This window comes from Drosophila arizonae, chromosome 5, assembly GCF_054131065.1.
Source record: "Drosophila arizonae isolate 15081-1271.41 chromosome 5, UAZ_ARI_1.0, whole genome shotgun sequence".
In the NCBI taxonomy this organism is placed as follows: Eukaryota; Metazoa; Arthropoda; class Insecta; order Diptera; family Drosophilidae; genus Drosophila; species Drosophila arizonae.
Genome location: NC_142925.1, coordinates 9,723,967 through 9,749,702, shown reverse-complemented (window position 1 = coordinate 9,749,702; position 25,736 = coordinate 9,723,967). Strand labels below are relative to the sequence as shown.

The window sequence follows — 25,736 nt, the reverse complement described above, 5'->3', positions numbered from 1 at the left end:
TGTTTAGTTGTTCCCTGATAGAAACGTCATCCAACTCCATCCTATGTCTCTTCCTATCTCTCCCTCTTTCGCTCTCTCTCTTTTTCTCCCGCTCTATCATATTTCACATCAATTTGCGACGCATTTCATTGCAATTTGTCAGCTTTTAAAATTGATATCTGAACCAGCAGCAATGCATAGAGAAATGTCAAATGTCAACGTGACAGCTGGGGCAACATGCGAGATGCGAGATGCGAGGAGGCGCAGCAGAAACCAATTTGCATTACAACGATGCAACGTTAGCGAATGAAGTGATGGAGCAGCAGCCGGAGCAGGCGCAGCAGCCGGATCACGACACTGGCAGACAGAGGAGTGCACAAATTTGCAAACTGCCTGCACTCAGGCCAAAGAGTAGACGGCAAAAACCCAGACGCAAATTAAGGTGAAGTGAAAAACTAAAGTGAAGTCGGCTGCTCATTAGGCATCCAATGGGGCTGCGGCAGCGGTGCCACAGTAACTCTTGCCGCACTTGAAAGGATTTCTGGGGCTCTCCAACTGTTTCGTTTTTTTAAGTTGATTTCATTAAAAACTTGCGGCTACATCAAGGGGCCTTCAATAAATGGCACTAAAAACGAAGCTTCCAATTCGGGATAACACCAAAACGAACAAAAAATTTTCGGAATAGAACAAAAAACTGCATGCAGAGCGACTAATTTGGTAGAAGTTCTCGCTGTTGTTTTTGTTTTCGCTGTTATTCTGCCGGGCGCCATTTTGAAAACCATCGCACGTACCCGGTGACCTCGACCAATTCTTTTGTTATGCGAAAATTGGGATAAAACTAAAAATAAAAAAATTGTTGCTGCAATTTGCGCATTTTGCGGCGAACAAAACGCTTTAGAAAATGTTAGCCAAAAAAAAAAAAAAAAAAAAAAAAAAAAAAAAAAATAAATAAATAAAAAAATAAAAAAAAAATGAGTGGCCCATATATGAGGTGTTATACAATAAGCCAACTAGCCAGGCTTATAGCAAAAGTAATTACGCGGTAGCTTGTAGTCGAGCAGCTGGTGCTATTATCATTATCCAATATTCACATAATCCATTGTATAAGTCGTTTACCGTTAACGGTATTCATTTATTTTGGGTCCAAATTACACTGCAAACAACGAAATGTTTATTCACATTTGATGAACTGGCGCACACTAAGGTCACACGCCATATTTATTTGTATTGGAGTTATCGGCGATATTATTGTATTGGGCAATGCCCATGGCTATATAAGCAGGAAAAGTAATTATGGTGCTGATCGTTGATAGAGAGCAATATAAATAGACCATGATTATGCAAGAAATGCAAATAAATGGGTACAAAAAATGGCAAAAGGGCACCAAGAGCTTAAATGGACATAAATATACATATACATATACATATACATATACATATTCATATACATATACATATACATATACATATATATTGAGAGTAGGAAAATGGAAAACGGAAAACGACAGCAACTAAAAACAATTTGCCGTAATCAAAATGAAATCAGCAAAGCGCAGGCAAATAGAAAAAAACGAAAGAAATAAAACTAAAGCAGCCACAGCGACAAATAATGGTGCGAAAATGAGGATACAAAGATAAGCAGAAGAGGGAATACTCTATGAAAATTAGAAAACATTTAAATGAGGAGGTATATAGATAGAGGATGGATAGTATAATATATTTATATATAAATTATAATAAAATAAAATATATATAAAATATAAAATATGAAATATGAAATAGGAGATATGAAATATTAAATATTAAATATGAAATAGGAGATTGATGTAAAATATGAAATAAAAAAAAAAAAAAACAAACAAAAGAAAATGAAATGAAGAAGCATTGAGTCTAAAAATAGAATTGTATATAAATGTAAAGAATTGACGAGTTCTCCTGAATAAGCTTCAAGGTAACCGAAAAATATTCAAACATTTGATAACAAATGGGGTCCAATTTATAAAGGACTTCATGCGACAAAGCCCATTTACATACCTTATGAAAACATTGAAAGAGAAGAGGTAAATTGAACAAGATGATAGTAAATGATATGAAATTTGTAAGGAACTTTAAGTTATTGATAGTATTTGATTGAAATCAAATCTGATTTCTAAAGAATAATGGAACTCAAAGAATAAAAAAAAAAAAAATTGAGACAACTATTTTCATTAAAAACAACAAACGCGAAGACAATTTTGTATTATCTTACAAATAAGAGTATTTATAGGAGGAAATGCGATAACTGTGAATGCAGTCAATGCGACGGACAAACTCAGCAGCCAGCGCATAGATTACTAGCTCTAAAAAGCACGATAGAGAGAGAGAGATAGAGAGAGGAGTAAGGGAACTAAAGAGGAGGCTACAGCTGTACAGGTATGCGGGAGTTGGGGGTATGAAGCGGTCATTATATATTTGTTGTCGCTGGCAAAATATTTGTGCTTGGCGCTTGATTTATGCGCATTGAGGTACCGAATGGAGCAGTGCCAAGTAAACAATGCTGTAAGGTAAATAGAAAGAGAGGGAGAGGGAGAGATGGAGATGAAGAGGCGCAGAGGAACCGGAAACTGTGTTCCATAGGAATATGCAAATGGTGTAAAAAAATGCTACAACTAGAAGCGGATGTTCCAGAGCTAGAGATAGACAGAGACAGAGTGAGAGAGGGAGATAGTGAATGAGAGGTAGAGATAGGGGGACTATAGGTAGATAGAGATGTAGTTAAAGGTAACTTGTACTATGGCCAAATCATTGTTTCTATTGCCACAAACTGTTGCAATTCAAGCTGAATGCTTCAAGGGCTGCCAGAGAGCAGAGATGAGTTGCGGGCGGTCAAATGACAATTGTTGTCACTGGCAGGCAATGTTTGCATAGCGCGCACAAAGGTTCTAAACATGAAAAGTTCTGTTACCCATTTTTGGGCTCTTTCCGTGCTCTCTTCCTGTTTGGGGTCCGAAATCGGATTGACGTAAAAGAGGTTACCCCAAAAGAATTAACAATACAATTTAAAGCGAGCTGTGTCACAAAAAAGGATAACACCAGGCAGAGGTGGCCGTGGAGGCTTGGTGTCTTTGTGTGTGTGTGTGTGTTGGGCAATAGAGAAACGCTCAGACACGTTTTAAGGCTGTACATTCGCAGGCAGGCTCAAAGGTTGACGCACACACTTGACAATGAGAATCGTTTGTTTTGCTGTCAATTGTTGCTGTTGTTGGCTAAGCTAAAACTCATATATAAACACACACACACACGCACACGCACAGAGAGAGAGAGAAGCACACATATATACACTTTCACAGACAATTTAATAAGGACTTAAAGTTGCGAATGGCAACGCAAGAAAACAAAGGCCACGAAAAGAAAAAATGGAAAACTTTTGCCATTTGGCAGTTAAAATGAAAAACGAATATGAGTTTCTGCTGATGTAAAGTGAACGACTATTAAGTACCCTAAATGACATGTTTCTGTTTATGTGCTTGGAATCAAAGCTAATTTGAAAGTAGAGAATTGAGAACTCGATCTGTGTTCTAGGGTTTTAATTATAAATATAGACAGTTATTTTAGTGTCGTAGAGCTGGACTATTAATAATAGTAGATATATATAAAGTTGAACTGTAAATGGGAAATGTGTTTATAAAAAATCTTCAAAAAGTTTTATTAGATTGCCTAATATTCAATAAGCAATATGAGCCTGAATAAGTTATTAATATTGATTAGTATGCAACTTTTGCAGCTCTTAGATATTTATAAACTTTACTATAAACTCTAGAAACTTTCACAACTTTTCTTTCCATTTAGGCCTTCATAGCAAATTGACCCTGCTGCAGGGTATTTAAATAAAAGTGAAAACTTTGCCGTCGTCCTCAGCATTTGTTCTCATTGCTGTGGGGCCAGGGCCACAGCTGCCACGCCCACATTGCGTGCACAAACTCTTTGACATTGTCATAGTCTGTGCCACGTTCGCGTTCGCGTTCGCGTCCTCGTCAATCCTACAATCAGCGCCTCCCCCTGGCGCTGCACGCCACTGCCTGCCCCCCTCCCATCCCCTCGACTGCCTAGCGCGACGTCTTGCGGTCGTCTTGAGGATGCCTTTTCGCCTTGGCGTGCATATTTTGGGACAACCTTTATTAAATTTTTCGCTTGCTTATAATTCAAAATGTAAGCAGACGACTCCCTTAGTGAATGTGTGCGTGGGCGTGGCAGCTGCTGTGGGCGTAGCGTCTTTTGTTCTGCTTGAGCCAGCGCGTCTCAGTACCCTCCCGCGGCGCAGACGTCGCCGTCATTCGGTTGGCGCATTTAGATTTTAATTTGCGATAGCAAACTTCTTAATAGGATTTCACTGTCGCTGTTTTTCGTTGGTGTCTGGCCCCCCACCCACACACACACACTAGCGTAACACCTCACACATATATATAGACACACATTAGCAGACATGGAAAATATTTTCCACATTATTCGCATTATGTTGTCAGCACGCATGGCAACTCCTTTTGAGTCCCGCTCTTGCTGCTCGTTCTGCTCCTACGCATTCCTTTCAATTCCCTTGCATTTCTTTTCTGGCTTTCTTTTTTCCTTTTCTGTTTTCCATCTATTGGTTGGGCATTAGTTAGTTGCCTGGGTGTGGCAAATGGGGTGCGGCTTTTGTCTAAAAACTGTGGCAGCTCTTACGGCTTTTAGGCCTTCTTAATTGTTTGACTTTACTTTTGTGTTGCTATTGCTGCTGTTGCTCCTGCTGCTGCTGTTGCTCCTGCTGCTTCTTCTCCTTGGGTTTCTGTTTCTTCTTCTGTTTTTGGTCATTCAAATCCCTATTCACTTTACCGATTTCCCTTGCTCTCGTCAAACGCCTAAATTTCCCAACAGTACGAGGCGCAATTCTCGGTTGAAGCACTCCAGGGACTCTTCGGGTTGTCCTTATGTATTTTTTTTATTTTTATTTTTTTGTATTCTACCCTTCTGAGATGGACTACTCTTTTGTTATAAGAAGCATTACCCTAGAAGGACCGAGACTATAATATCAGCTACTCCTACTACTACTTTTATTTCGATCTACCAGAATTACTATTAGTCTACTACACATCTCCTATCATAACAATCTACTTCTATTATTACTGCTACTATTTACAAATTCTTCTACTACTATTTCTGTATACTGCTATTCTGTACTACTATTTCTGTATACTACTACTCGCTACTGCTATTATCTACTACTACTTCTGTATACTGCTACTGTCTACTACTATTTATGTATACTGCTACTACCTACTGTTACTATTTCTGTATATTGCCACTGTCTACTACTATTTATTTATATATACTGCTGCCTACTACTACTACTATCTACTACTATTTCTGTATACTGCTACTATTCACTATTAGCACTACTACACTTATACTGTCTACTACTTTCTACTACTAACTACAGCTATTTCTGTCTACTACTCTTAATATTACCATATACTATCATATTATCACTAATAATAGTGTCCCCTGCTAATATTTACTAATTTCTATTTATTCCACTATTTACATTTATTACAACTGTTAACTGCTATCTATGTAATAACCTCTACTACAAATCTTCAATCACTGTTGGCATTATCATTCGATTTCGAAAGAGTATCTTACTTTCAACCAACACATAGAGAGAAATTTTTTCTTTTTTAATTTATTATGATGTATTTTGCTGACATCGCTAAACAGCATTTGTTTAGGTTATCCAAATGCCAGTTGCTGTTGTTCTTATTGTTAAATTATGTAATAAGCGTAATTGGCTTTGCAATGGCATTAGCGCAGACCCCACAAATTGTCAAGGGAGTAGCAGGGCGACGGACCAAGGGGTGGGAGTGGGAATGGGGATGGGTCATCTAACGCCTGACCAGACCAGCTCGTAGCGTGTGGGCGTTCATCAGCGATGTTCTCTTTATTTATTGTGACTTTGATAAGCGGCAGCCGCTGGTCGTAAATAGACGTAAATTAGATAATATGCCAAGGCCAAGTAGCAACAAAAATTTATGTTGTCTAGACCAAATTAACCAGTAATAATAGCTGGGCAAGTCTTTAGCAAAGTTTGATTTAATTGGAAGTCGACAAAGTCTCAGTCCACACACCGCACATATACAAATACATACAGTGCATAATGTATATTTAAACAAGAACTTTAGCTAATTAACAAACTAACCTAAGAACTGTCCCACATTGGACAGCAGTTGGGCAAGTTGTTGGCCCTTAATTTCTAATGACAAAGCCACAAAAAGGACGACACATATGAAATGAGCCCACATCGATCTCAGCTCTGCTCGACCGTCAATGCAATTAAATTGAAATTGTTATGCACTTAACTGGCCATTCAAGTCGGCCATAAGCCAAGCAGCAGCAATGCAGCGCAACAAAGATGAAGCCGGTTTTCATTCGGCTACTGCTGCTGCTGCTGCTGCTGGCATTAAGCATACAACACGTTGTACGACAAAGTCTTCAGTGTGGCTGCACGATAAACGTTTTAGCTGCATGTCTATAAACCGACCGAAGCTCGTTCTTTGTTGAGTACCCCAAGAAGTGCATATCAGAATTTTATCAACAACTTTTTGCCATCAGCTCTCGGAGTCGTTTTCATATTCATAATCAAGAGTACGAGGCACATGTCCAAAACTTGCTGTTGAGCAGGTGAGCAGGTGTGCAGGTGGGCAGGTGGTTAGGTTGAGCTCAGGTAGACTTCTGAACAGCTTGGGCCACTTTACATAAATGGATGCAGGAACTGAATGAATGGCCAGTCAACTGTGGACAGCTGTGCCACTTGTCTAATATATGAACGTGCGTGTGTGTTTGTGTGTGTGTGTGCGTGGCAGCTGCATGGCATATGAAGCATACTTTATGGCTGAGATGAGCTGCTGGCTTGCCAACTACAAGCGCTGCTAATAAAGCGCGCGCAAGTGCCTAAGTGTGTGTATGTGTGAGAGTGAGTGTATAAATATATATGGGTGTGTGTGTATGTGTCAGTATATGTGTAAGGCCTGCCCTTTGGCTGCTAGCGTCGCCCTAGTTGGATAGAAAAGTATGTCAAGATTTACGCGCATCGTTAAAGCAATAAACAAAGAAAAGAAAAACGAGCTAAAGTGATTTAGTTCCGCAATACCCTGTAAATATCTATGCTGAATTAGTTAATATAGTATATGTTATAATAGTATTAAAATTCACATGGGAAGTAGTTAAAGTCTGTATGGTAATCAGTTAGTTCGATAATGGATTGATAATGTGTTGATTTTTATAGATCTTAAAAATTGATCAGAGAATTTTTTTTTATTGGTCTTGCATAGGTTTTGTATATGAACACTTTTTAATTTTCAATATAAATTAAATAAAGATCTATTTGTTGTTTTTTAGTTATGTATAGAGTATTTGGAAGTTGAGCTTTAGACATTATTAGCGGAACGAGTAGAAATTTAGATTGTCTTTAAGTTGTTTGTCTCAACAGCATAGCTTTATATGTATTTTATGTCTTTGTATATCTCTTTCTCTCTCTCTCTCTCGCTCTTGCTATAAAGTAATCTTAATAAATCTTATCAAGAGCTGGAAAATGCATCAATTTTACCTGGGATTTAAGTTTTACTCTCTTGACTTTATTCTTTGGAGTGTGCTGTTTGCAGCTGAGTCTAAGAGTCTATATAGAAAATACAAACTGTAAAAAACTATTGAAGCTTAAACATCCCTACTGCTCAACACTTTTACAGGGTATTCAAAAACGCAACCAACTTGACGCCGTCCATTTATATATGTTGTGTAAGGCTCTGTGTATATCTGTGTGTGTGTGTGTGTGTGTGTGCGTAGTTGTTGTGTGGGTGCGCCGGCTGTAAGAGCACGCAATGCCAGAAGGCTGTGACGTCGCAGGGCACCCACACTTCACGGCTAACAACGCGTCAGTCAAAGTCAACACACACTTCAATTTGATGTTGTTGTTGTATTTGTTGTCATTGTTGTTGTTGTTGCTGCTGTTGGCAAGCGCTGTGAATGAAGGCGGCAAGAAAAGCGCTTTGCTAGCTCTGACGAGAAGCGCAAAAAATTTAACACTGTCACTTTTTGACAACTGAAGCGCGTACACACACACACACACGCACAAGCAGATATTGGCACACGCACACACACACTCACACAGGCTTAGCAATGCGCTGTCATAAGTTAAAAGCGCTGCAATGCCAAACTGTGAGTTTTTCGCACGCCTCGCTTTTGCATATTTACATTTTAACTTTTGTCACACACACACACACACACACAGGCAGACACATACACACGCACATACGCATACAATCATATATGCCAGTTATGGCCATTTGTGCGCCATTTTGATTTGTTGTCCCGTGTCATAGCAGCAGCTCAGCCACATAAACCTCGCTTGCCCTATCTACCTCTGTCTCTCTCTCTCTCTCGTCTCCCTCTCTCTAAATGAGTTGAACAACGGATGGGCAAAATGTTTTATTTAACGTTTCGTTCATTTCAGTCGCTTGTTTTCATTTGATATTTGCGCATTTCCGCATTGCCGACATGTCTGGCATTTCAAGCTAACGCACACACGCACACACACACACACACACACTCACACACAAAGCACAGCTTCAGATAGAGCTTCCCATATTTGAGTTTTCATTTTCCATTTCTACGGCTGCAGTTGCTTTAGCTATTTCACCCACCCATTGACATGCCACATCCTGCGCCAGGGCACGATTGCTGCATGCCACATGCCGCATGCCGCATGCTGCATCCTGTATGCTGTTGACGTGGCACAAGGCACGCCCTGGGGTAATTAAAAGCGTTTGCAGTTGGCTGCTCCCTCAGTTTATCCATATTGTTGTTGTTCGAGTTGTTTGTTGTTCAAGTTGCTCCTAGTTCTCGTTGTAGTTGTTGTTGTTGTTGTTGCTCTAGTTGCAAGCAGCAGCATTTTATATACTCTCGCATTTACAGCATTTAAACTTTTGCAGCGCTTTCATTAAAAACTCTATAAAATGCAGCCACATTCATATTCTATTCACTTAGTTGTTAAAAACTTTGTTTAAAAAAAAAAAAAAAACATAATTTTTGCTTTTAGCTACGAAATTAAATTCATAATAATAAAAATGCAGCCAACGGCACAAAATATGTCACAAAGAGTATTTAATGTGCGTGTGTGTCTATATAAAGTTTTCAGTTTTTTTTTTTTTTTTTGCCTTTCAATCTTTTTTTGTTTTTTGGTTTTTGTCTAGTAAATTTGCTGTGTGTGTTTACACACCCAGCACACAATGAACTTTGTTGTTTGGCTTGACTTTCTTTTCTTTTTGGACAGTGTCAAAAGATTGCATTTTTCGTGCTTTAAACACTTCCATAAGCACTTGACACATGCTCTAAACACATTACGTATACGCAACGTCAGCCGATGGCAAATGCTGCTATTGCTGCTGCGGCAGCTGTGCAATGGCTGGGGCCCAGGACTCGGCTGGTCGGCTGGCCGCGCAAAGACGCTGAAAGACAAAAGTTGTTGAATATTAAAGTAGATTTTTATAGAGATATATTTATTGCTATTTTATAGCTGCGTTTAGTTACCTCCCAAAAAGTGCTGCCATTTTTACGCTGTTTGTAGTAGGCATAGAAAGCCCAGCCCGGCAGCTGCAACAGGCCCAAGGCAGCCAAGATGTAGCCAAAGACTGAAAGCAAAGAAATTTGAGATAAATATATATTAATTATATAATATATAAATATAAATAAAATAGAAAATAGAAGTATATTTATAATCAAATCAATGTGGAGTGGACTTACTAAGGGCAAATGGACGTTTAAAAATCTAATTTAAGTTAATTTAATTTTTTTCATCATATAAAAAATTTCAAAAGTATATTTCATTTATTATTTAATTCAACTTAATTGTTTTCGATAATATTTTTAATTATATTTTTTATTATTTATTTTTGTTGTTTTTATATTGAATTGTTTTTATGAACTTACAAAAAATACAGATATATTTTTGACTCTTTGTTATTATTTTGTTTGTTTATATGGGCTTGTAAAAAAAAAATCTAAAGGAATTATTTATTTATTTCTAGTTACATATAAGCCTTTTGTATGTTTGATATATATCTATACAATTTTAATCTACTGATAACTAAAAATATTTAGATATGGATATATTTAGATTTAAGTATATTAATAGACTATAGACAAGGTATTTTAGCTTGACAGACAATGAATGGGATATTTTACTATATTTGACGGACTACGGAATGGTATACATATTTTAGCAAGCATATATCAAGCGCGAAAACTATTTGCTATCCATTAGATTAATGCATGAATTCATTATTGATATATTCGGCTCGATATCCCAATGCTTGACTACGATTCTCAATCAATTTTAGCCATGCATTAAATATTTAGATGTTAATCTCAATGATAGGCCATATAATGAGGGCATTCCAGCAGTGCAAATCAATAGCCAATTAATGAGTGCATTTGGGATAGCATTATTTCGAAATTCCTCGAGTGCACGCTACAAACTGTTCCAGTTTGTGCTGTCAGTGGACTGTGAAATGCCTTACCGTTTGCTATACGTGGATATGGCACGCCTTTGTATGTCAATTCCTCCATGTTGAGCAGCGTGTAGAGCAGCACGGCGGCCATCAGGCCGGGCGTAATGTAAGCCCAGCACAAGCGCCAATACCAGCCCGTTTCGATGCCCATCATGAATTTGATATCCGCGCAGAAGCGACGCACGCCTGAACCGAAAAGAGAAGCACATTCAGTTAGAGAAGGCGAAGGAGGAGTGGGAGGTGCAGGTGCAGGTGGAGTAGTGAAAGGATATACTAGAGTTGACACAAACGTACCGTAGAACCAGGCCACGGCCAACAGCTCGCCGATGGCAAGTATGAGAGCGGTAAAGGAGACGCCATAGAAATCGATCAGATTGACTATAAACTGCCCGCCGGGCGTCACATAGACGATGCTCACGCCAAAGCCGAGTGCAACGAGAGCGCCAGCGAGGGCCCAGCTGGGGCCGGCACGTTTGCCAAATTGGTCGCGGATGACGCGTAAGATGCAGGAGCCCATGCCGACGGTGCTGCCAATGCCTAGGACGAATAGCATCAGAAAGAAAAGGACCGCGAACATCTTTAGGTAGTTGTGCTTTAAAGCGCACACGGCGCACCCTCCTCTCGATAGCTTACCTGTGGCACATACTCAAATTTGGCAATCGCCTCCGGATACGAGATGAAGGCCAGGCCAGTGCCGCCCTTCACCACGCTGCCAATGTCCGTGATGCCCGTCTGTTTGGCCAAATTGCCGAGAATGCCAAACGTAATGCAGCCGGCAATTATCGAGGAGCACGAGTCCATTGTTGTGATGATAACAATGTCGCTGCAAATGGAGATGGAAATGGAGATGGGGAGATGATGAGATTGGTATAGCTGCTGGACCGTATTGAGTCAAGTCCATTCATGGCACCTACTTGTACACATTGCGATGGAAATTGTTATAGGAGGCGTACGTAATCACGGTGCCAAAGCAAATGGCCAGCGAGAAGAAGACCTGGGTAACAGCTGCATACCACACCAGCGGATTGAGCAGCTCCTTCCACTGTGGCTTGAAGAAGTAAACAATGCCAGACCAGGCGCCGGGCAGCGTCACGGCACGCAACAGCAGCACCAGCAGCACCACATACGGAAACACGCCCAGAAAGTAGGCGGCCTTGCCGCTGCTCTTGATGCCACGTATGAGCACGGCGCCAATGATGAGCCAGGCCACAGCCAAGCAGGCGACGAGCTGCCAATTGGGCACGCCCACGCCATCATCCAAGTTGGGCAGCTCATGGAGGATTTCACGTCTGTTTAGAGGATTAATACAGAAATGGGAATTGAATGGGGAAATTTAGTGTGCACTGTATGCATAGCGATTTATATGTCAAGTATATAAGTATATTTATATATTTATAAATTATATTCATTATATATAAATATATAATCTCAAGAGAGCCATTTGGTAGCCTAATTTTGAGGGTTAAAGGATAATAGAATTTAGCTTTCTAATGCTTTATAAAATATAAATATATATACTTTATCATCATACATATAATTTTATTATTGATTTGCCTAAGCTTATTAACATTAATATACATACCCACTAGATGCAAAAGATATTGCTATGTGGTTTTGTGTGGGAAAATGTTCATAAATGTCATAAGTTATATATTATATACGTGACAGGAACACGTACGAGAATATTATAATGTAAATTATATATTACTACACAAATTTTATGATTTTTTTTTAGCTTCAAATTTCATTTAAAAAATATTTCACATAACTCTCATGAAAATATGCAAAAATTCATAAATAATTCGATTGGTTCGATATGGCATTGATTATGGTCTGATGCATATGGTCTACATGCATATATACGATTATTACTTGAATATTTGAATATGTTCATATATAGATATATGCATATAAATACTAATCCTGGCGACCTTAAAACATTTCAGTACAGTTGGTTCAAGAACAGATCTATAATACACCATACACATACACTATATGAACGCATCATAAATCGCTCGAGGGAATTTACTGCAAGCGCAGCTCTCTGTCTCTTTCCCTCTCAGTTCACACTTTTCACTCACTCAAAATACAGCTGAGCTGGTGACATTTTGCCACTGGCGTTCGCCGCGCTCACATCGTGGCAGTCGCTGCCCCAGCTCGGCCGGCAGCTGCTCCAGGGCAGCTCGGCGCTGAACGAGGCCAGCAGGAAACGCAACGTTAGGGCCATGATGCTCGAATAGTAGGTGATGGAGGCGCCTGTGGCCAGCACCTGGCCGGCAGCCACGCCCTTGAGCAGCGGTGCCAGATCGAAGGCGCGCAGTGCGCCGCCGCCACGAAACTGGCCCAGCAAGATCTCCAAGTAGTAAACGGGTCGTCCGATGACCAAGAGTGCTATCAAATAGGGTATTACGAAGGTGCCGCCGCCATTCTGAAAGGCAATGTAGGGAAAGCGCCAAATGTTGCCCAGGCCCACAGACAATGAGATGCAGGAGAAGAGAAATTCCAAGCCGTTGCCCCACTCCTCCTTCGACTTCTGCTTCTCGTCCGACTTAAGCTCTGTCTGCTTCGGGGACATTGTCGACGATAATTTGATCTTTTCACTGCACTGCGCACACTTTGAGGTCGCGTTGTCAACTGATTCCACACATCGAAGCAATTTAGCTCAAGTGAACCGCAACCGCTGAGATAGCTCTAGCTGATTTCAGTTACAATTGGCATTGTGAGATTTGTGTATTCATGTTTATCTGGTTTCTGCCAGTATCTCGTGTTTATCTTTATCTCAATGTCTATTTGCAGTATTTCACTTAATTGGCTCTAATAAAAGATGCCATGCGGGTAGCGCCAACTGAGGCAGGTGGGGCAGTTGAGGCAGGTGTCGCAGCATCACAGACGTGCGAACCGTTGATTAGAGTGCATATGTTTATTGCCAGTTGAAACTCTTGAAAATTCGAGACAACGCCGAGCTGTATTACACTTGTAAGCCTATTATTGCGGCGCATTAGATGTGTCTTATGCCATTTTTGTGAATTGACACACGACTTATTCAATTAGAGTAATAATAATCAAATGCACTGATTGTTATATAAATGTTAGAAAAAAATATAAATGTGTGAAATTTTAGCTAAATGTCTTCAAGCAAGTCTCATATATGAAGCTAAAAACTTAAGTTATTTGTTTATTTTGGTCTCACATTAAATTAAATTAAAATTTTTATAAGTACAGGCGAGTCTCGATAGTTCGTACCCCGATAATTTGAGAAAAAATGCTATCATCTTGAAAGAAATTCGTTCTCAATAATTCTCGATAATTTGAATTTCTTTGTAAATAATATTGAGACTCTACTGTATTTATATCCATATATATGTATGTATATAAATGTGTATATTCGTCTTAATTTTTTTTTTTTTTTTTATAATTGAAGACTTGACTTTATTGTCTATTCTACTATCATATATCATGAGATTATTTTTATGATATTTACTACAATTTTGAAAAAGTATGAGAAACGTCAAAAGTTTTATAATTTCGGGTCCGAATGTTCTAGTATAACTCATCTGTGTGCTACTGTGGCAAGCTTTTAAATATATCATACTGTTGCGATTCTAAATGTTCCAGTTATCGCTATAGTGAAATCTTTCAATTCCAATAGTTCTGATGGCAGAGGCTTAAAATACTTGTGTTTCGATTGCAAACGTTTCACAAGTGCGTCTAGATCTAGAGGTATACTCAACTGCTATAGGAAAGAAAGCATACAACTTCTCGTGCTGTATAGCGTGATGTTGCATTTCCAAATTATCTAGAGTGTTCGCTGTCAGCACTAGCATAAATAATGCCTTAAAAATACGAGTATATTACAGCAGGGATTTGATGCTACCCCCTAAGTGCTATCTTTATATACCTGCATATATATATGCCGCCGATTCTCCAAGTGCAGCTTAGAGCCTGAGCAAAGTTTTTAAGTATATGGCAGCACAGACGTAATACAGAGCTCATTTTTCTGTCTCGCTATCGCTCTCTGTTTCAGTCTCCCGCCCACCTCTCTCTCTCTCCCTCCCTCTCTGTCTGTCTTCATCATCTCCTGTACAGCGTCGTCTCATTTTTACAGCAGGAAGCAAAAGTTGGCAACTCTTTTTGGCCGCCTGACAGCCACGAAAGTTTTTAATCATTTTCAAGAGTTTTCTAATTAACATCCCCAGTGCAGGGCTGGGTGGGCGTGTGCAGCTGCCATTTTGCAGTTGCAGCAACAGTCGGGCGAATCGCAAGGCGGAACGCAACGGAATGGAACGGAAAGATGGAATTCAAGTGCACGGAAGATGGTAACTACTGAACGTTCATTATGGTGACAGTTTTAAATGGGTTTTTAACAACTTTGGCCAGATTTCGAAGAATTAAATGGCTTTGATAACGCTGATTGCAGACGTTGACTGGAAATTGAGGGTAATGCAAAATCCTTAAACTCTTTTCTCCTCCACTGCCACCCCTCCCCCGTCTTCTTTTTGTTCTGCCTTTTTCCATTGAGCGTTTATTAACGCACATAAATTGGCATTAGTTGCGGGCTGGGGAAGTTAATTAAAGTGCTGTACATTAGAGTAGCAGGGCGATGTAGGGCATGAGGAGGTGGATAGAGGTCGGTAGAGGCGGGTAGTGCTGGGCATTACCTCACTTTTAATTGCAGGCTGCAGGCGTTGCAACTTTAGCGTGCCACAACACGCAGATTCCAACAGCCAAGCAGCCAGCCAAACAATGTGCACAAAATGAGGCAAATAAATTTGGAAACTTTTGCCGGGGCATGCGAAACGCTAATGGGGCGCATCTGGAGCACGTACTGCATATGCCATATATGAGTGCTACATGTGTGTGCATGTATGTGTGTGTGTGTAACAATCGATAACAGCCAGAGCAACTGTAACTTCAACTTCAACTGCAACTGCAACTTCAATTGCACAAAACAACAACAACAACAACGATTTGCCTAGCAGGCCCATTAACAACAACAACAACTGGGCTTAGGTGATAAGTGTACGACTGGTAGATGCTCTGTAAATGTCTATGATACTAAATATGAGGTAGGTCTATATACATAAATATGTATGTATAATAGGATTATATATTTGCATATATAGAGAGACATCTGTTTGCTAGACATATCCATTTGGCATGTATAGGTATTTGAGGGGTTCCTTTATGAACTTATTCGCTGGAACTGCTTCAGTTGAATTATTCGTATGACGCTCTTTTCAGAACATCGTTTAAGGAACGATCCATTTGTCGCTCGCTCAATGTAACTCAGTAGTGAGTGAGCAAATAGTCTTCATGCTCACAGACAGATAGAAGACATGCAGCACATACCAATACATACACAAGAGACCGTTGGCTTCATGAAACTCAGTCGGTCGGTAATCTCTCCGATAGCGAATGAACTCATAGAGGAACCGAAGCAATCTGTTGCTCTCCGAGTTTTTTCTCAAAGTGTGAGTGAAAGAAAGACATCAGCAGTTATTTGCGAGTTATACTTTATCCTTTTATAAATATTTTTAGGCAATTTAATCTATATATAACATGTTTCCTTTTCTCACCAAGTATTCAAATTCTTTTCTCAATTTAAAGTAGATTTTTCTTTACTTTCCTAGCACTTTACAGCAATGTACCTTATTAGTAAATTCCTGCCACAGACGTTGTTCAGTCTTAAGAGCTTTTCACTCGACGCCTGATATACCTCAAAGGGCATGCATATGTTTTACGCGGTATATTGGGTATAATGAGCATTGCAATTAGTTTTGCGTTTGCTAAAATGTTGCTGTTGTTGCTGTTGTAGTTGTTTCTGTATTTCAGTAACTTGTAACAAGTTTACCTTTAAAATTGATTTCAACGGACTTTGCAACAACTTCCGTTTCCGCTTGAGCTGCTCGTGTACTTATTAGTCAGCATTGTATAAGTTGTGTGTATGTGTGTGTGTGAGTGTGTGGCAACTTTTGCCATTTGAGTCATGTGTGTGTTTGGGGGAAAAAACGTGTCGAATTTTTACTTTTGCTGACAGCCTTTAACTACCCCGCTAAGCCCTGACATTTACACACGGCCAAATGATGCCACTCGCATTGTCTCTCACTCTCTCTCTCTGTCTCTATCTATCTCTCCTTCCCTCATACATGGCAATTGAAAGAGCAAAATCATTGAGCGCACATTTAATTTGAAATTAATTTTTAATCAACTTCAATTGAATTAAACTACAAAGAGTGGGCGATATATATATGTATATGTATATGCATATATACATTTATCTATATGTATATATTATAAAAGGCAATATCATGTATATATCTCTTTGTTGTTGTTGTTATTTTAAGCCAGTTTTGCGGTTTAGTTGCAGTATGCATAAATAAATTAGTTACATGCAATTTTAGCTGGTAAATGCGTATTTTAAATTATAAATAATGATTTTCGTGTGTGGCACGTTGCATGCTGCACGTTGGCAAACTGCGTGGCCCCAAAAAATAAGAGCAGTTCCGAAATTGTTTGTGCTGCTGCTCTGACTCCTGCTGCTGCTCCTGCTGTTGCTGCTCTCAGCATTTGTTTTGCGCGTGCCTCAATTATGGCGAAGCTTGCAGTTGAATGCATCCGCACCTGCACCTGCACCTGCTGCTGCTGCCAAATGTCAAGGGAAGTGGCACAAACGAAGACGAAGTCTTTAACCCAGTTTGGCATTGGCAATTTGTGCAACTTCTGGCTGCGACTTGCTATCCCTTTTCTTCTACTTCTTCTTCTTTTGGTTCTTCCGCTTCCGCCTCTGCGCTGCTCTATTCAGTGCACCTTTCAACCATTGTTGGCATTGGCGATTGCAGTTTGGTTGTTTGCCGCACGTAATTGTTGCCGCACTTTGTTGCAGCCCAGGGTTTTTTGTTGCGCCAAAACAAAAAAGAAAAAGAAAACACTTATTAAAATGAAAAGGCAAAAGCAAATCGATTATGCCAAGCTTAGCCTTAGCCTTTGCCATTGCCTTTGCCTTGCCTTTGCTGCTGTGGCTGGTGCCTTTGGCTAGGTCCGATTACCCGGCAGCCGCTGCTAACAATGCGAAAAACTTTGCTGCTGAAACTTTATCCGACCGAACGTAAAGCAAAAAAAAAAAAAGTAGATGTGGAAAAAACTAAATAAAAATAAAAAACTTTAAATTGACATCGAATGGCAATACTGAGAAGCTGCAACGCATGCCTCAGCTACGGCAACAACAACAACATTGACTTTTTCGCAACCACATTCGCATTCACAACGCCAAAGTAAAAAGTTTTGCGCTCGAACTTTTATAGCTTTCACTTTTTTCTTTTTTTTTCGGTTTTGGTTCTGTAGGCGCTCTAAAATTACCTAAATATGATAAGCTTGAGGCGTTGTACTCTGTGCTTATATACCCTGTAGTTTAAGTGGTCAGCATGGACTAGGTTCTGTTTAGGAGCCCTTTGGGATATTTCCTATATTTATATCATTTCTACATTACACATACGCAGCGTGGTACGTGCCATAGCTAAAGCAATTAGAAGAGATCTCTTGAACTGTAGAGCTATGTTTGAGGTGAATTAGAGAGATGTTTAGGGAGTTTCAATCAGCAAATTCAATTAGTAATGTGCGAAATGGAACTTAAGCTAAAGTTTAATTAATTGAAACAAAATGTACATAGAAATTTAACTGGAGCAAGATTTACTTCTAAAATAACACATGCGAGATCAACTGAAAGAATCGTATACTCTCTCTCGTTTTAAACAAGAGCCTTCGGTTCGTCTCGTATTCGTTTTCTGTTGAGCGCCTTGAGTTCAACTAATCGTGTGACGCCTCTTTTCACGAACCTGATTTAGAGAGAGATACGATGGGCGCTCGTACATAGAAGACTGTTTGCTTATAAAAACTCTATCAAACGGCCAGTGAAAAACCAATCGTGTTAGATCGTGAACGAATAAATGTATTTATATATTTTTGGCAACAGAATTTATAATTCATAATTCAAATTGTAATGAAAATTTTAAATGCCATTCAAAATTCAATTACAAAATCCTATTGAATATAGTACTTTATTTTTCCAAAAGTTTTTTTTAGATTTATGTATATAGCTTGATAGTTTTACTAAAATAATATACATTAAATACATACATATAGCAAGAAAATATATTCAATTTATATAAATTCTCGTTAATTTCATTCTAAAAACATTTAAAATGAAAAATAATTCATATATAACTTTTATAAAATTGTTTTTAAAGCAGAAATATATGTATATGTATCTTCATTAAATATATGTTGCTCTAGCCTAATAAAACAATACACATAAAATACTTACAGTAATAAGGGATATATAATATAATATATTTGAATGTGTTCTGCGAAATTTAAAAATAGTTTATATAAAATAAAAAAAAAAAATCTTGTTTTCTTCTTTCAATTGATTTTGCTTTAGCTTGAGCTTCGTTTTCCTCACCTCTAAATGAATGTCGAAAGCAGACTCAATAAATAATTGCGACTCTAATTCGTTTTCAACTGCAGCTGCGTTGCCATAAGTTTTCGTTAAATTGTTTTTACTTTGGCACGTACCACGCTGCGTATGTGTAACGTAATTCGGTTGTATTTCTCAGCAGCAGCAGTAGCAGCAGCAGCAGCAGCAGCAGCAGCTGCATGTGGCATGTGTGGCAAGTATGCTGCTGCTGCGCTGACAAGCATTTCGTGCTCTTAATGTGAGTTTAACAACTGAATTGTTAGGTGACATTTAAATTTGCAACGAAAATTTGCATTTTTACGCCCCAAAGACTATGTGAGTTTACCTGTGACAGGGCAGCTTACTCTGTGTGTGTGTGTGGCTTGTGTGTGTGTGTGTTTGTTTTATGCAAATAATAAGCATTTGCTGCCTCCATTACTTGCTTAGCACGTCTAATTTTTGGCCAAGTTGAAGTCAGGCCAAGAGCTTGAAGTACTTGCGCCTTTTCGTGTTTGTGTTGCAGCACAGTTGGTTCAGCTGGCGTGTGGCATGCGGCATGCGGCATGTGGCATGCCAATTGCCATTTCAACTTTAAGTTCTCTTTAATATCATATGACACTTTTGTTTGCTTTCTTTTGCACTGTGTCCGTTGCCTGGGCCTTCGTCTTCGTCTTCGCCTTTGCCAGGCAATTAAATATGAAAAGTAATTTTCATTGTTTGCCGACAAGTTTTCTTCTGGTTCTTTTTGATGGTTTTTCTTTCTCCAGTGGGGAAAGGTGCAGTGCCGACAATTGTCTCGGAAGTGTTGGCAACTTATTTGCCGCCTTATCAACAAGCAATGCCTGGGCCAGTGCCATGGCCGGGGCCGGGCTCAGCTGAAGTACGAAAGCCAAAAGGCCAATTTGCATGCCGAGCAGCAGTGGCAGCTGCTGCAGTTGTCAAGATTTTGTGGCACAACTGTGATTTCGCATTTGGCATTCATTGAAACTGTCACGGGTCCGCGACTATGGCTATGGCACTAGTTGTGGCTCCGGCTGTGGCTGTGGGTGCCTGGTGCACCACGCCATGACTGTGGTGCAAAGTGCAACATTTGTTGCAATTTACTTGCAATCCAGCATTTGTTTGCGCACTGACAGCGGGCCATAAGCCACTCGGACCACAAAAATAAAAAATATAACTAAGTAGCAGAGAAGCTGCAGCTGAAGCAGAACATGAAAACCCCTTTTCAAAGTCACAAGTGAGATGTTTGGAGCTGGGCAACAATTGTAACAATACCAACTTTTTATTTGCGACAGTTCTTTGGGGAATTGCGACAAACTAAAATGCTTCAAATGTGTTAAGAGAAGGGATATTATTATGTGGATGTATGCTTAAAGCATGCAACCAAAAGGGACCTTCAATTTCATAAGAAAAGTAATGAAATACTATAGAAGACTTTTCATAAACACTAAAAAGTTTGAAAATGCTGGAAAAGTAGAAATTGTCTTACATAAAAATTATATGAAATATGTATAAAATTTGGTAGAATATTTTTAGTCCTAGCATAAAAATAAATATATATATTTAATATATTAAAAAAGAGCTTCAATATATGTTTTTAAAGTTATTTTTAATAAAGTATAACTTTTCTTTGGGAATTCTTAAATTTCTTATTAACAAATTATACAAAATTTATTAAATTAGTTTAATTTATTAAATTAAATCTCAAGCTATTTTATTTGTATAAATTCAATTTTTTTAAAGAATTTTTATACAAAAGATTATTACATTAATAAATTTGGAATATATATGTATAATATATTATTTTTTTATTGTTAATCTTCTAAAAAATTTGTGATTATTTAATATTTTATAAAATTTAAAAATAAAAAATGTATACATAAAATATAAAGTTTAAATTTATATTTAAAGTATGCTTACAAAAATATTTAATTTTTTTTATTTTTTTTTTAAATTGTAAAATGTTATATTTCAAATATAATTTAAATATTTTTCTGCAATTCATAGAGCATTTCTTAGTCAGTCATATTTGCTGTATACTAGGCACAAATCTAACAAATGCTTAGCGTAATTGTTCTTGAATCTGTTTTTTTTTTTTTTTTTGGCTGCGGCTCATGCGGCGTATGCGTAATGCTGTGTGAAGTGGCAAAAACTTGACTTTGCGGTTGTTGCTGATGTTTCTGCTGTTGCTCTTGCTGCTGTTGTTGTTGTAGGTTGTATGTGACAGGCGTTAACTGACACTTGGGTGCCACGTTAATGTCGTTTAGCATGCTAAGGCCTTAAATGGCATTTATTTGCAGCAGAGCTGACGCGCTCTGCCATGTCCACACGCCCACACGCCCACTCACCCACACCAACAATGCCGCTAGTGTCGCAAATGTCGCTCAAGTTTCGGATATTGTCAAAGACGTGGCTGCTGCCCAACCACAGCTAAATACAATGACGTCTAATGGCATTGAAGAGGGCATTTGCGTATAGCTGGGGGATTGCGATGAGTTGCCTAAAACAAGTGGATTTTATCAAAAGCCTACACGCTCTCACTCTCTCCCTCTCTCTCACTCGCTCTCTTTGTGTATGTGTGTGTGTGTGTTGTTAAAAAAGCAACAAATATGACAAACGCCACACAGATTATAGAAGCGAATGCCATCTAATTTCGTGCTGCTTAGCTGCCCAAAAGCCACATTTTGTGGCTAATAACTACTATTAAAGCCATACAGCTAGCAGAGTTCCATGATGTACATTTTTATGTATGTGTGTATGTGTGTGAGGTGTAGTCGAATGGATGGATGGGCTTGTTGAGTAGGGTCTGCTATCTAATTACAATTCAGTAGAAGCAACTTTTATTCATTTGTCCAGCGTCACATTTTGTATGCTGCTTCTCTGTTTGCTAATAGTCTGCTATGTCTATCTCGCTCTACACCTTAACTGCCGAGCGCTCACTCTGTCTCATTCACTCTCTCTTGCTCTCTCTCTCTCGCTGTCTGTTTGTAGTCAATTTTCTAGCGTGAAAACTGCTGCGGGCGCGATAGAGCTTTATATATCTACTTAGCTCAGCGGCTGACGCTTTCGCTATCCCTATCTCTTTCTCTCTCTCTCTCGCTCTCTGTCTATCTCTCGCTAGCACTGTCTATGGCTTCTGTTCGCCTGTTGCTAACCTAATCAAATGAAGTTGTGTCCTGTTTGTTTGTTTATTTTGTCTCAGCTTGTCACGAGCATGGCGAATGAGTGTGTGTGTGTGCAATGGTTGTTAATTTTGTTGCGTGTGTGTGTGTGGTACTACAACAACAATAGCAGCAACAACATAGAGCAACAGCACTTGATTTCATGCACAAACAACACGTAATTTATATTCTCTCTCTCTCTCTCTCTCTCTCTCTCTCTCTTTTTTTTATACCACACATGCCCACTGTCTGCCTCTCACTTCCACTCAATTTCAATCTGTAATTACTGTTGCTGTCCCTCTCTATGCGTGTTCTGTTTCAAGTGCCAATTGCTTTAATTAAAATTTATTTAAAACGCTTCAGGTATAAGTGGTACAGTCGATTTAAAGCCATCAAAGCTGATAGCAATAGAGATAGATAGAGAGTGAGAGACATATATACAATATATACAATATAATATCAAAGCAAATATAAAATAAATATGTTATCAATATATGTGATGCTTATGGTTTCAAATGTCAGCTGCATCGATGCATCATTTAAATGAGACACTCATAACAATTTCTTATATCTCTTATCGCCATCTACATATATATATATATATATATATATATATATATATATATAAATAACCACAACAGCAACAGCAACAACAACAAACGGACAACGCAAATATTTATGACCCCCTCTGCGGTCGTTCGCTCTTGTTACGATTTCAGTCCTTTTTATTGTACACCTATGCACACAACTGCTTTAGTATGTGTGTGCTTGTGTGTCGGGTCCAATAACTATGCCAACATGTTTGCTGCTAACTCCTTTGAATTCAAGTCGCAGCACTTGTCGCTGTAAGCCTCACCAAGGCTGCCTGAAAGTGGCCAACTCAGAAAGCTCTCGAGCTGGAGTTAGTTGAGTAATTGAATTTTTGTGGTTTTACAGTTGAGATTGGGCATTAAATGCATGAGCTTAGAGCTTATTGTTAACTGTTTCGATTAAGTAGTAAATGCGGATATAAAGTTTTTAGCTTGATTTTGCATTAAATATTTATTGGTTCATTAAATTAGTTTCCTCATACGCGTTGTGTTTAGAAAAACTACAAATTTATTATATGCATACATATATATATTAAAAAAAAAAAAACATTTTATTATAATAATTATTTAATTGTGCTTTATTTCCATTCAATTTAATTTCCTCTTTAATTTATTTATTTTTTTATTTATTTTTTCATTTTATTTTCATTTCATAGCATGTTTATATTTAATTTAATTAAATGTAAATCTAGCTAAATGAATTTTCTATTTGTTTATTTTATTCCATTCACAATTTATTGTAGCTGTAATTGTGTTTGTTTCAGCTGTCTATTATGTGCTTTCATTTTATTAAATTATTTTTGAATTTTAAATTGAGTAATTTGTAATCTAGAATATGTTTATAAGGCAACAATTTAACAGTTTGTTCAAGTTTTCTTTAAAAAAAATTCCATCAGCTGCAAAAATGTTCTTAGAATTCCCAATCAGCTCTGGCAATGGCCAAACATTATCGGCGTATTCAGCTCTTGCAGCTGTTGATTAAGTATTATTTACATTCATATAAATTGTGCCAAAGCGCCTCACTCTCTCTCTCTCTCTCTCTCTCTCTCTCTCTCTCGCGAGTACCAGGTATACCAGGCATAGCTGTAAAGTAAATTCTAAAGAGTATTTGGGCTGTGTTTTCGTGGCTTAATTTAATGATTTTGTGCTTGTGATTTGTTATGATATCGCTGTTGTCTAGTTGATTTGTTTGCCAAAAATCATTTTTATTTTTGCGGTGCACAAAAGCATGCATAAATATATTTATATACATATATCTGTCTGTATGTATATCTATTGCCACAACTTAACAACGCTTCGCCAGCTTAGAGTTTGTTTATGCACACACCCACACACACGAACACACACGTAAATGAGAAACAAAACCAACGTGGCAACCATAAAGCTGAACCACACACACCCACGCACACACTCATTCACCCACACACTCACATAAATTTTGTACACTCTCATGTTTGCACAATAAAATTTCAACAATATACGCGACAGGGTCTTTGTACTTGAGTAAATTGGATCTCTGCAATGTGTGTGTGTGTGTGGGTATGGGTGTGTGAGTGTGCGAGTGTGTGTGTGTGTGTGTGTATGTGCGCGAGGGGTAGTTAACAAAAATTAAATAAATATTTTGCTTAAAGCAAGTTTAAAGCAACACGCCCACAGCTGTAAGCAAAAACGTCTCCCACTCCACCTCTCTCACTCACTCCCTCTCTCTCCCTGTCTAACTCACTCGTTCTGTTTGCTGTGATCCCGGAGTTGGCCCCTGGACCCCAGCTAAACATTTTAGGTATTCATGTGTAATCCATTTCGAAATTTGCATGTTTAATGTGCTGTGAGGGATTCTCGTTTCGTTTCGTTTTATTCTTTTTTTTTTCGCTTTTTGTTCTTCTTTGGTTTCGGTTTTTACTTATTTTCCTCTGCTGCTGCTGCTTGATAGATAAATTTAGCTAGCCTGTCCCTGACATTCTCATTGACTTTGCAGCCAGCGTGCATTGTTGTCTGTGTATAATAAAACGTTGTTCTTAAACTTTTCCTCAAATTGCATATGCACAGTGACAGTTGTAGCTTTTATATGTAACTTGCTCCGTCCCTTACTCACACTCTCTCTCACACTCTCTCTCTCTCACTCTCTCTCTCTCACTCTCTCTCTCTCTCTATCTTTATATGTATTTGTATTTGTATCTGCTCGCAGGTGCGTTCTGGGGGTTTTTGTTTAGCGGATTGGCACGCCAGCTGTGGCCATTAATGAGAATCTGACAACAACTGAAGCTTGCTTACAATGCAAACAGAGTTGGTTATTTCTCTTCTCTTTTTTTTTTTTTTTTTGGGGCCATTGTTTGTGTGGGGTGTATATAAATGCGATCAAATTCGTTGCTAAGTGTGATAATTAATTGTGCCTTAACGCCATGAAAGTCGTTTACTTAGCATTGTTGGTCTCGTTCTCGCTGGTCGCCGTCGGCCGTGCCGCGGGCAAAAATGAGAGTCACAGCGTTACGTGGGGCAGTCGTTCGTTTAGGGATATGCATCTGGAGCGAGTTATCATATCGGAGAAATCGAAATTCCTACGCGTTGTCACACGCACCTACACATTCAAGCAAACGGTGCGTTCAACTGAGGCTGATATAAAATTTGATTTAATTTAATTACAATTTTCTGATTCGATTTGTCAGCAGGGCGTGCAGCGTCTCATCACACAAATCGTGGTCACCGATCAGATCAAGAATGGCAACGGCGGCTATGCGCGACTAGAGGCGGGCGGACCGAATACCAATTTTGCCAAGATCTACTTTAAAAGTCAGCGCAACAAGGAATTCAGCTTTATTGTCGATATTTATGGCATTTAATTAAACATATTATTGTCTTTCATTATGGCCGTACTCAAAATAACACTAATTAATTACAGTTTACTGTTGTCTTTCTGAGTGTGTATGCATATGTGTGTGAGTTTGTATTGATAAGCATAATGCGGAAGGGTATGCCCTGTAAA

At 38.7% G+C, this 25,736-nt stretch overlaps 3 protein-coding genes across 7 annotated transcripts in view; 2 read left to right on the top strand and 1 right to left on the bottom strand.

Annotated features, from left to right (window-relative positions):
* The window catches only part of Hs3st-A (Heparan sulfate 3-O sulfotransferase-A), a 68,131-nt gene that overhangs the window by 15,257 nt on the left and 27,138 nt on the right, over positions 1–25,736 (top strand). Inside the window, exon 1 of one of the 4 annotated variants that reach the window (XM_089471102.1) lies at positions 13,507–13,529. The exons of 2 other annotated variants lie outside the window; for them this stretch is intronic. The gene's annotated coding sequence lies outside the window, so the exon portion shown is untranslated. Of the gene's footprint in view, positions 1–13,506; positions 13,530–23,734; positions 23,825–25,736 lie in introns of those variants that run through there. One more of the 4 variants, XM_089471100.1, reaches the window with a different exon arrangement.
* Positions 9,131–13,266, bottom strand: List (Lithium-inducible SLC6 transporter). The gene is made up of 7 exons (XM_018010411.2): positions 12,635–13,266; positions 11,468–11,842; positions 11,187–11,376; positions 10,848–11,130; positions 10,563–10,739; positions 9,574–9,674; positions 9,131–9,491 (listed from the first exon to the last, which is right to left on the bottom strand). Exons 1-7 carry the CDS (start codon positions 13,126–13,128, stop codon positions 9,420–9,422), a joined length of 1,692 nt encoding a protein of 563 aa, XP_017865900.1. The 5' UTR covers positions 13,129–13,266; the 3' UTR covers positions 9,131–9,419.
* Positions 25,112–25,651, top strand: LOC108615723 (putative salivary secreted peptide). Of its 2 annotated transcripts, none has more exons than XM_089471106.1 (2): positions 25,112–25,350; positions 25,420–25,651. In XM_089471106.1, the coding sequence occupies exons 1-2, from the start codon at positions 25,156–25,158 to the stop codon at positions 25,591–25,593; spliced, it is 369 nt and encodes a 122-aa protein (XP_089327232.1). In that variant the 5' UTR covers positions 25,112–25,155; the 3' UTR covers positions 25,594–25,651. The 2 variants fall into 2 exon arrangements, with proteins under 2 accessions (XP_089327232.1, XP_017865918.1); XM_018010429.2 differs by having other exon boundaries at positions 25,113–25,350; positions 25,423–25,651.